Source organism: Siniperca chuatsi, linkage group LG19 (genome assembly GCF_020085105.1).
Source record: "Siniperca chuatsi isolate FFG_IHB_CAS linkage group LG19, ASM2008510v1, whole genome shotgun sequence".
NCBI classification, from domain to species: Eukaryota; Metazoa; Chordata; class Actinopteri; order Centrarchiformes; family Sinipercidae; genus Siniperca; species Siniperca chuatsi.
The window spans coordinates 7,772,689-7,785,431 of record NC_058060.1 but is presented as its reverse complement, the minus strand read 5'-3'; the positions used below and the strand labels follow the sequence as shown (position 1 = coordinate 7,785,431).

General features: G+C 40.2%; 1 protein-coding gene across 6 annotated transcripts in view; it reads left to right on the top strand.

Annotated features, from left to right (window-relative positions):
- The window catches only part of LOC122866596 (partitioning defective 3 homolog), a 344,331-nt gene that overhangs the window by 127,278 nt on the left and 204,310 nt on the right, over window positions 1–12,743 (top strand). For all 6 annotated transcript variants that reach the window (XM_044176448.1, XM_044176445.1, XM_044176446.1 and 3 more), the window contains exon 4: window positions 9,881–10,056. In XM_044176448.1, the coding sequence (XP_044032383.1) occupies window positions 9,881–10,056 (176 nt within the window). The remainder of the gene's footprint in view (window positions 1–9,880; window positions 10,057–12,743) is intronic.

Here is a 12,743-nt window from a genome sequence, read left to right as displayed (position 1 = left end):
GGCTGGCTCATGACATTTTCAGAGCGGTGTTTTTAATCATGAGCGACTTGGCCACATATCAAGCTGAGTGAGATTTATGGCCCCTTTTCTCCGAGAGCCTGTACCTCCGGACCAGCCGTAATGGAGAAACACACAAAATGGTGTTTACATGGTAGGTGCTGCTGCGGACTTGTTTCTGGGCCGACTGAGGGTTGTTTGGTTTGCTGATTAGCAACTCCCTGGAGACCTGGGTGTGGAGGGCAGTCTCCATGAGTCTGGTCTAAGTCGGGATAGAGTTGAGGTATTGTAATGCGGCTGCTGAACCCATTTTTGAATACGATTTTAACTAGATTGTTTTATTTTGCGGGGATGCTTAAGGCATTATAAAGTAACAAACTAAGAATAATTCATTGTGCAGTAAATAGAAAAAAAATAAGGAAAAATGTCAATATAATCAGTATGTATACACAGCAGGAACTTTTATCTGAGTATAACTGAATTTAAACCAGGAGTGAAGCTGAAGGTTTCCAAACCTTTCTGGGCAAAAGAAACTTTGGTTCTGAGATCAAGCATGATCGCCTGACCCCAAATGTTTATTAATTGTTCAACAGCCCAGAGAAATGAGACTTTAGAAGCATGTGCACATAAAGCCATGTTTGCACTCATTCATATGTGCACACATGCAAACGCATAAACACATATGCTAGCACACTAGTTGTGTCTCTCTCTGGAGTGTCTGCGTGAGTAGAACCTCGACCTAGATGAGTCAGGTTTGATTTGGGGAGTGAACTCCACTCCTCCACTCCTCCACTCCTGAGATCTTCATTGTCTGGGGAAACAGTCTGAGAGCAGCTCATACACATACACACACACACACACACACATTGTGTTATTGTTGTTGAAGTGTCTAGGTGTCTGCTACTGGAGGCCTCATCTCGGAGGACTTGAGGAAGGCTGACATCCTCTCCTCTCCATTGTCTTTCTGTCAGGGGAAAAGAATCAGTCTCTGTCTCTCTCTATTTTCAAAAATGAAAACAGGATGGCTGACTCAGCAACCTTGTGGGAATACAGCTCTCCTGTTCTAGTGTTTGACTCAGGGACTGTGATGGGACATCATACCCAACACCAGAAGTAATATGATTGACATATTAAGTTTGTTATTAAGGAGGGGACAGATTCTGAACTCAATAGAAATTCCTGGATACATGTTTACATCCCTATTTAATTGTAAAATAATCAAATTAAACATTAGATGAGATGCTTAGTCTTCACATATTGTTTTGAAGAGATGACCCTGATATATAGATCTGGCACAGAGATGCATCAGTTGTAGCAACCATCAAAAGAGGTGGAGATTCTTTCCTACAGAGGCTGCACAGCCAGTCAAGTGATATTTTAGGCCAGTTTGCGAGAGCAGGCTGCTGTGTGAAGATCTTCACCTTAGATCCTGTAAACAGTATGGTGGACAAAGCCAGGACTTGTTTTGATTTCTCTACAAACATGTCCTTTTGTGTGTGTACCAGCTCAGTGGTGCACTGGTAAATAGAAAGTAGACAAACCTTATGAGTGAATTCTTTATAAGCCTAAAGACACAGAATGATGGGCTGTTTTTGTTTCCCAAGACAGAACTGTAGCATTTTAATATATAGTTTATTCACTGATTCAGTATTTGAGGTCTGGGTCTAGAATGAAACACAACACAGGTCTGCACATACAAATTTATACAACATACATATGCATAGAAGCACACACACACACACACACACACACACACACACACACACACACACACACACACACACACACACACACACAATGTATAGACATTTGGGCACTTAGCTCTAAAGCCAAGCAGGGTTTTTGTTTTCGTAACTGCCCCCTTTGCTTTAAAGTGCTTTTCCATCCATCCATCCATCCATCTATTGGATTTCATCTTCCGCTCTTGGTAAAGGTCAGCAGTTGATGTTTATTCAAAGTTTGTCTCGTCTCACTCTCTGACATTACATCAGATTAGAGTTTGCTAAACACTTCACAGAAGCAGTCTGAGTGGTGTTCTCGACCCTGTTTGGCCTTCGGTTGACCAGCGTCCTATTTAAGTCTTCTACATATTTCAGCTCCTTCTCCACAGTACTGGTTCCCACCACTTCAGAACTGTCTTGCTCCGCTCAAAAATGGAATTTTTTGTCCCCTTGTGGATGATTCAGGTCAGGGTGTATTCAGTGGAAATCCCCCTCGCTGCACACGAGGGACATCAATATGTAGTCAGTGGTTGGAGAAGAGAGTAAAATGGCTCACTGCCATAATTTATTCAGACACTGAACTGGCCCAGGCTTGAAGTATTCAAAGTAGCCTAGGAAAAAATAGCTTTTAGACATTTCATGAAGCCATGGTCGCTTGGCATTTATATTTAAATCAGGTCGATGTGAAAGCATGGACTCAGAGTACGGCAGGGCCAGAAGGCCACAAGGGAAAATACCCAGTTCACCCACCAGACAGCCTTCATCCCTGGTCTGCTGATAGTGCCTATAATCTAATTGTGTGCACACATCTGTATTTAAATACTAGTAAAGACCTAACTTTATTTATTCCATAACCTCTAACCCACATCTCAGTGTACAGGGAAATTCTACACTTGGTTATAGCATGTTATCTGTGACGTTCAGTACACTCTGGGAGTTATGTTGTAATTTATTATTGTGCCTGCTTTTCCTAAACCCACCCTCATATTCTGATTAATGCGTAAATCCACAGAAAAGAAATTGCTGTTGCACTGCTTATTGTGTCAAACTCCTAAGCATGTTGCACTTGTGGCCATACCTCAATTAGTGACGTTATAGCAGGTTTGACAGCTGATGACAAACACCTGCTGCAACACCGTGCCTGAAAGTTTCAAACCACAGAGATTAGTGAAAGAGCAGTTTTGAGCCCTATGTGAGTTTGCTTATATTTACCCTTTAAGTTAAAGATTTCTTGATTTTCCTAGACATTTTGACAACCTCAAGAGAACAGGCTTCAGCTTGTTGCTTTCAGTTGTCAATAAAATCAGTGATATTGGAGCAAATGGTGTTCCAGTCAAGAAAAAGTAAGAGTCACGACAACATTGAATTCTGAATTATTTGGGGTTCTGCGTCTAGAAAGAAGCTCTAGCTTCCTTTAATCCTGAGGGACAGACTTTTAACAGTGTTAAAAGTGTTTCCATCTTACTTGGTTTGATTTCTTCAGTGCTGGACACTGATTCAAGTAAGACAAGTCTAAAAGTGATCCATGAGTCCTCTGCGCTTGTATGTAAAGTCATTTTTGCTAACCAAAAGCCAGTTCGTAATTATCCTCTTGTCATTAAGTGGGAAACAAACCTCAGCTATACTCTCATAAATTCCTCTGAAAATGCCAGAATACAACACTGTACCACAACGTTAATACCCATGTCTAAGCCTAACTAATCTTTGGTCTAACTCTAATATAATCCCTTGTAGAAGTGAGGAGTGGCAGAATCTACTCACAGGATTTTGCAATTTTTTCTATCCCTGTAATTTGGTCATCATAAGAATAAAAATGTGAGAGAACAAGCAAAAACACACATACGGATACAGAGTCCCTCCTTAGCGTGTCCTTTCTGTAACCTTATCAGTATGCTGAGATATTAGCTCCATTACCTTGAGTTGGCAACCAGTCAGGAGGAAGGGCCGCTCCCTCCTCTCCAGGTATAGTAAGGACCCTCTCTCTTTACTTCATGCCATTTCAGTGATTGGAAACTTCCACGGCTAATACATTAGAGCTGACCCCCATCTCTTTCACCTCTAAGTTGGAAGTTGATTTTGCTACGTTATTAGAGCCACTTGAGGGAAAAGTGGGAAAGTGAAGTGAGCTGGATGTAACTGTCCTGCAGGTCGGTGTTGTTTATGACCTAGGTAGAGCCTACCCCCCAAAAAAAAAAAAAAAAATAATTAGTGTCTCAATAAATATTTGGTCAAAAATAGGCCATGCAAATACTAAATCATGTTTCATTCATCTGTAACACCTAAAATAAGCATTTGTTGTCTGGCTTTGCAAGGCCATACCACTGTGGGGTGTCAGAACTGAAGACACCATCTCGATGAACACTAAAATGTCCTCACGATGGTGAGTTCATTAAACCTTTCTATAGCTGGTTGATATTCTAGTCACCCAAGTCATTTATGAATTTATTTTCATATTCATATTCATTCTTTTTGCCAGTGAAGAGGGCACACACTGTCGGTTATAGTTGAAGCAAGCATTATTTAGGCTGAACTTGACAATAGATGATTGACATATTATTATTATTATTTACCATTTTCTGGGCTGTCACTGGTGTCATAGGATTGTAATTCATTCCTGAACTTATCACCAGTTTCTGTATAAATGTTTGGCAAAGCAGAGCTGAAATGTTGAATAATGTTTAATTTCATCTCTTGAACACCACTAACCTGAGATTATTGTATATATTATAATCGATTTTTAGTGGATGTTTTTCTAATTTTTGTTGAAAAAACTGAAATGTCATCTGACTTTGTGTGATGTCAGAACTAAAGATGCCCTTTGGATGAACAGTGAAACATCCTGAACTTCACGATAGTCATTTATGGTTTATTTTCATGGTGGCTTATGTCAGTGCTTTTCACCAGTGGAGTGGGCACATACTGTTGGTTGTAATTGAAGCAAGGCCCTCCACCCCTGCTAAAAATATATTCCTTCCCATTTCAAACTGTGCTGCAGGTTCCTCTGGCCATAAAAATGGTAAAAATCAGTAGCTGTGCTCACACTGTAACAAACATAACCTCACGGCATTTAGATTTTCTAAGATTCTTCAATCTAATACTAAACTAAATGACTTTAATATTGATTTTCGTGCTGTGTATATATGGGAATGCTTTTATCTATGGTGATTCATACAAGCAAATATATTTCTCCTCCAACAAGGTGAGTGTGAAAGATAAATAAAGGACAAAGCAATATGAGGTAATAGCTCCTGGAGAGTCTGACCTCTCCCTGTGGTGAATTGTGGTGTGTGACCCTGCGCCCTGGCCATAATCCCTCACTACAGGGGCTGGATTAAGGCCTCGTTTTATTAGCCCCCCCCCCAATGGTCTCGCTCCCTCTTCAGCCTGGATCGATGGCTGGCTTGTTCTGAAGTGGCGGTGCTGGTTATTAAACGTGGGACCAACCAAACCCTTCGGACTGCCGGGATAATCCCATCACAAATTAAGTAGAGGAAAATTGGTCAGGGAGAACGGGGAGGGAGAGAATCTTCATAGTGTGACCTTCTAAACACACAAACAAGCACACACTCCTTAACAACTGTCTTATTTATCATGTTAATCTGTAAGGATTTGTACCCGTGATGGATCAGCATTTTCTGAAAGAGAAGACCTCACTAAATGGGAACATACCATTCTTGTCAACGTCTAGATGCAAAAGGCATCATAAAACAGACAGACATTATTAGTTAATGTGAGCATAGATCCACAGTGCTTTTTTCCTCGCACAAAGTAAATCCTTTATATTTCTCACTCATGCGTCTGGGATTTTGTGTAATCTAGAAGGGAAAGCATGATCAGCAACAATGAGATGATCTGATGAAATCAGAACAGAGCCTGACCTAATCTAGTGTCTTTTAAATGTAACATTAAATGGCATCTTCTAGTTAATATCATGTATCAACACATGATGTAACACTGCATCTCTTATAGAAATTCTCAAGTTCAGCTGCAGGCTCTCCCAACTGTCTTTATCTACAGCATTTTAATTTGATTCAGTTATTTGGTGTGAACGGTGGGCAAGCATGATTTTTAGTCCCTAACAATGGACATTTTAGTCTGTTAGCATCTGCAAACAATCACGTCACATAAAGCAATATCGATGTTGTTGTGGCTTCAAAAGACCCAGATAGATATCCAGTAAGAGCTGAGCCTTGAGGTATTCTGGGAAATACACCAAGGCTTTTAATCCACATCAAGTGTCTTGTGTAACTCCCTGTCCTCGCACACACAGATACACAAAAAACAAAGCATTATTAAAAAGTCTTAAATAAAAATAACTCATTCTGAAGTAGAAAACACAGTATGGGGATTTGATGTGAAGTTTCAGATTTATACAATCTCAGAGCATCTGTATTTGTTTTGTCCCTTACTTTGTGTCATTTAATCCCTGTTTTTCCTCTCAATTTTTCCATCTGTGTGGATCTCACTCTAACTCCCTGTCTTTCTGTATTTGTGTGTGTGGGTGTGTGTGTCATCTCTAAGCCTGTCATGTAGGATAATACTTGACGTTAATTACCCCCTCTGTCTGAGGTGAACGTCATTAGAGCTCTGAACTGGACGTGAACCAGCCGTTACCGAGAGGGGGCAAAGTCTATTAAATGCCATTATTGAATCTTCAACCTAATTTAAGAGTACGCACAATGACTGGCCGTCTGGCTGCCCGACCTCCTCTGAGGAAGCCTACAGACAACGGCCAAAATAAATGAAACACATTTGGAAGAGAGGAATACAGAATATATTAAAAGCTGCTGGTGGGTTTTGTTGGCATGGTCTATGTCAGCAGAGTGGTTTCGTAAGCAAGAAGATCAAACTTTTAAAATGTTGGGAAAGCTACTTTGAAAGTGTGGTTTTACAAGCTACCTGTTACTGCATGAGAACTTGACTTGCAGCAATGATTCCCTCATGAGAAATAGAGTTTTATTAACTCAAGGTACATAGAAAAAGAAAAAGGAACCCCATGTCGCCAGCTCGACTTTTTGGTTGCTGAGAAAGTTCCTAGAAGTTTCCAGATGTCATCATATAGTCATTTGCATAAGTCTCCCTGCCAGAATACCCCCTGCTCTTAGTGGAATGAGGGGGCTGTGCTATGGGACATACTTTGACAACAGATCTTTTTGACTAAAACAGGATAATGGCGCAAATGTTTCTGCATTGGCATCAGCCATACTGGGAGCTTTGGAAGTGAGACTGAAACGTTATCAAACCCAGCACTAAAGTTGAGAACAATAAGAAGGGTTTTTATAACATGCAGCTTAAATTTAATGACCAGCATTTACACTATGCGTCAAATGTGGTTTGATCACTATTAAACTACTGTAAAATGTAGTGAAAGTAATGAAACAAGTCAACATCACTGACCAGAGGATATCAGTGTAAGGTTCTGTGATGCAAAAAGCTGCTGTAATGTTACTGAGTCCTGACTGTGGCTTGCTGAGTGCTGTTCTGTGTCCAACCCTATCAGAGACTGTCCTCCCAAGAAGACAGTGTCCCTCAAGCGGCCGTAGTAATTGTGACAGAAGCAAAGGAGGAAGTCAGGTGACATTATTATAGAGAGATAAAGTCGGCAACAGGTCTGGGTGGATGAATGGGTCAGCAAAACATCCGACTTTAACATGGGAGACAGCTGTGATATTTCCATAACCTTAACCACGTGTTAATTATTGTAACCACTAAGACGAAACTCTTGTAATCTTAGCAAAGTAGTCATTCCAACCCAAACCATGATCTTTCCCTAAACCTAACCAAGTCGTTTTTGTTAACCACAGTGTTGTCACATTATAAAACAGATTTATTTTTCAGCAGTGATCTGTAACGGTTTCGGAAGGCACAGACCAATTATGCTGTGCTGCTGATAGGCGCATCAGATCAGAAAACACTTATGTACACATATGTGTTGTTCTAGAGGGCATACACAAACACTGTATTGTGTCGTTTAATTTGGAGGACTTTGCTATCACCAGACAAGAATGTCAATATTGGACAATTCTGAAAAACCCCAGAATATGTTCCATAACAAGATTTTTTATGTCCAATGCCAACGTTTTTAAAATTCGTATGCCAAGTATGGTTAAGGTCAGGGGGAAAACTTGGCTATGACAATTATGGATCGTGGTTAATAAAACAGAAAATGTTAATTGTACGTCTCTGATGGGACACAAACGCTGGTCTCCTGCGTGAAAGTCAAATGTGCTGCACATTCATCCACCAACCCAACCTCCACACACCTACTTTTCATCCAGCTACAAAAAGGGCACTGTGCTTCCTGTATATCCACTGAATGTTGGCACTGGACGTAAATTGTGAGGTGCTTAATCATCCAATATGGACGTGATTTCCAGGATACTGGGCTGCTGTGCCACATAAGTACAGAAAACAATCATGAACAGTGGCTTCTTTGTGTGTACAAAGCATTATAGAACCTAAACTATGTAGACTGCTACAAGTCAGGTTTATATGTATAGACCTTAATGACAGTCATAGTTCAAATAAAGAAAAAATAAACTGTGAAAATCCCAGAACAGACTACAGACAAGCGAGGTACCAGAGTGACTCTCAATGAGTGTATAGAATAAGCTTAAATTCCTAGATAGACCAACAACCTTACAAGCAAAGTGTTATTGATGGTGGAGTGTACCACCAATGGTAGGAGTGTAGGTAGGTAGGAGAAGAATAAATAGTGGGAGTAGGAGTGAAACAAATATTAAAGAAGGAGAGAGGTAGAAGGGATATTTTAAGATGTGAGCATATTAGAGCAAGTACAGGTGAAGGACATGTGAGTCACTGAGGTCAGGAGAGATGCTTCTTGAAAAGATTCGTGTTTGACAGACTATTGAAAGCAAGGGTGTGTTTTTTCTGTCTGGAGTATAAAGGCACTGACAAACACATGTCGAGCTCACCTTTATTTTTGGGAATCAGTCACATAATTATACTGTCTTCATTCCCTGACTACCCAGCAGGAGTCACAAGAAACACTTACAGTAGCATTCAAAACTCCCTCACATATAACTCACAATATTAAATATGCACGCGTTGCGGCACAACATAAGCCGTCATTAAAATGCGTCGCTTCCACCACTAAGACATGTCTCCGGTGTATCAGATAGAAGCTTAGCACCGACATATGCTCGCTGCAATGATCCGCCAATGGATGACAGGTGGATACCCAACTATTTGCATAATTAAGGATGTAACGCGCAGGCTGCTAGAAAGTCATAAACAAATCCATTTGGCCTTTTGGGAAAATCCAGATGATTCACACCACAGCTCACGGCTATACTTACCGCCTTCTCTGTGTAACAGACATCAGCAGGATTTCTCACTGAATGTTTTAACTGGAGTGTGAAGTGTGGAGCAACTTCATTCCCTCTACTTGTTTTGGCAGCCCTGATCAAATATGAGAACTTTATACCAAGTTTTAGTTGCAGATCGGTCAATGTGGCAGCTGTAACATGGACCAGTGTTTCCTGTGCAGTTTCTTGTAGATGTTTGATGGCTGGGGTAATTTTGGTTGTGAGACCCGGTTTCAATCCTGGGAAACTTTCCAGAATCTGCTTCAGTCGGTAGTGCAGTGTGTAATAATGACCCTTATCTTGAGAGTTTAGATCATGATGTATGAGCAATTTTGAGCAATTACAATTGTAATTGTTGTTTTTAGGGTGGGTAGGCTGAGCAAGGGGTTGGATAATTTTTCACATACATAATTTTTGCTCATATTTACATTGTTTTTATAGCTGCCTGGGTAATGTTCCAGCTAAAAATATATTTACAATATATTTCTTTCACTATAGCAGGACTCAAGCCAAACCAAACCTCTCATAGTTGAGTTGTACAATGTTTCCTTTTGGGCTCAATAGACTTTTATTGAAACAACAGTATTTATAATCACCACTTCACATGTGTCAGCTGATGTGGAGTGCAGTCGAAGAGGTACTGTTGGGATCGTATGACTGTTGGAACACTGAGGTGGAAAGTGATCTGCTGAAATAAAGCGGCAAGTGGTTTGATGTTGCTGTAACTCTTTTTTCCTCACTGTGTCCCCTATTTTTTCTTATTCCACCACTCTACCTTTTCCCTTATTATTATTTTCTTTCCTCCCTCCTTGTACTCCACTTTCCCTTCCACAGACATGCCTCTCCGTGTCCGTCGCAGCAGTGATCCATCCCTGGCCGACCTTCCTCCGGGCGAAGTCACAGAGGAACCGTCCAGAAAGAACCCAACTCGCTGGTCCACAACTGCTGGCTTCCAAAAGTACAACCACAAACCAAACGCAAGCACTGACACCGGCAGCCTGGAACGAAAGGTAACATATACAACTGGTCAGTGATGCATTGGTAATGCTATCAAGAGAAAAACCTCACAAATTCTACCTACTATGATATACCATTTATGCCATAAAGGTTTATGTTAATCTCAAAAGGTGTTAATACTGAACAGAACTTAAAAAAGATCAACATTTCATTAATTCTGTATAACACCACTGTCAAGAAGTATATACTGATTCAAAGCATCTTGCCCAGAAGTTATTTTCTGCAGTGCTGCAGATGTACTGGAGTTGCATCAATTATAATGTCAGAGATATGTGCTCTGAAATCTTCCAACCTCCAGCAGTCTCTCTGTTTTTACATTCCTTACTGCTTTCTTCCCTCATTTTCATTCCTTCTCTCCCCTGCACTCCAAATCAAAGAAATAACGGTTAGATATGAAACCTGTGCTGCCCTGCTTGCAGATATCCAGCTGTGGCATAGATAGTCTTTATCTGAAACTAGTTCTTTCTGATAACACCCCTTCTTGTCTTCCAAAAAGACGAGCAGAGATTGTTAAACACTTTCCCCTTGTTCCAAATTCACCTTTTCTCAGGCTTTTTTAGCCTGTGATTGTAGATTCTTAAAAAAGCGTAGCTCAGGTACATCCTCCTTATGGCTTCCGAAAGAGAAGGGAAGCCAATTAACTTGGCAAAATGGCTGCCCCCACATGGTGCTGACAGACCTTTACTTCTTGCTGAGAAAGAGATATCTTCCCAATGAAGCAAGGAGGTTAAAAAAAGGGAGATGATTGAGTGCTTGGAACGTGACACGGCAAACCTCCACGTGATTAGTGTGTCTGGAAGCTGTGTCTGATAATCCTATTTAAAGACACTTTAGTTGTCAAAGCCTCAACAATGTAACAGCACACTCCCCTGCGGAGGGCGGAGAAAAAAGTTGGAGGTGAAATGGTTATTAGACCTTTTGTCAGGATGGCTTATTTCTGGCCCATGTTACACTGAGCAAATATGTTAAAATGTTTGTTAAATCCAGGAGCTTGTGTGCTCAAAAATAATGTAAAAATATAAAGGCAGCAGAACAGTGTCAATTTGGCCCTTCTGCTCTGCAATGTGGCTTCCACTTTTGTGTTGCACTCTGCAGGATATTAGTGTTGTGTATATATATATATATATATATATGATAAAGGGTTTGGATTTATATATATATATATATATATATATATATATATATATATATAAATGATAAAGGGTTTGGATTTTAGAATTTACATAAAATGATTTAAAGGGACAGTTCACCCCAAAATCAAAAATACATATTTTTCCTCTTGCCTGTAGTGCTATTTATCCATCTAGATTGTTTTGGTGTGAGTTGCAGAGTTTTGGAAATATCGGCCGTAGAGATGTCTGCCTTTTTTTTTTTATATAATGGGACTACATGGCACTCGGCTCAACAGCAATGTCTCTCTCCACAAATCTTGACTCTAGATAATCCACAGACCTTGTTGTGAGCAGTTCATGTAGGAACTATTTTCTTTCTACTACATGCTGCTCACAACAAGTTCTGTTTAACTTTAAATTATAAACAAATGATTGCACATTAGCACATCATATAACGACAAAAACTGTGACATTACACCACAGATTACATGTAAAAAGTAATTCCTTTTTTGAATGGATTACTCCAAAAGACAGCTTTAATTGAGACTTTGCATATTATATTTTTACAATATATATTTTAAACATCCTTAATGATGTCTGGTTGATATCTGATTGAATGGGACAACAGAAATGCTGTTCAGATTAGTGATATAGATTGTTTAGATTTTGGATTGAATTTTGAATGAATGTATCCCATTTAGTTCTTGACTCCTATCTGTAGCAGGTGATCAGTTATCTGAATTAGATCCATTTAAGTCATCTTTCTGTCACTGGTGACTGAAAGTAATGAGCTTACACAGGGAGGCTGTAATTTATTTTCAGTCTTTCCAGTTTATGACAGAGCCATTAGATTTTTTCAATAAAAAGGGAGTCTTAGTCCTCATAATCCTCAGTATCTCTTTTTCATACATCCAACTGTCACATATTCACCCTCAGTCCAAGATGAAGTCTATTTTTATGCAATCAACAACAGATGTTGAATGTATTAGTCAGCATTGACTTTGATATATTTATGTCTTGGCGCAAACATTGTTCTCAAAGGGAACCATACATCAATGATTAGCATTGCCAAAAGAGCGTATGGATGCAAGCCATACACTATAGTGTCTCCCCATTGTCTGGAGTAATTTCCTTTACACATATAGCCAGCCATGTTCTGTTCAATTCCCTGTGAGTCCATTTATGGTCGAGTAAGGCTCGGTTCTGCTAAATCTCTAAAGCCAACGGGAGTCCTCAGTCATCAGCTAGCACTGTAAACTCATCACATCTCCCAATGACTTTACAATACCTCATACTCATGCTTAGTAGTCAACTAAAGGGATTAGGCAGTGGATATAAGCCCGTTGATTTATTGCTACTTCTTTGGTATCTGGGTTTCTCTGCATTTTACGATCTGATGTGTCGTAAAAGTTTGTGGAGAGGGTTCCATTGTCGCGCCGTGTTGCATGGCGGTGACCGAGGCCACGATGGCTATCAGGGGCTGTCTCAGTAGAGCCCACGTGTCCGGCTGAGTTTTACAGTCCTGTCTGCAGTGCTTCCTCATGCCCCGTCACACCACATTCAACTGC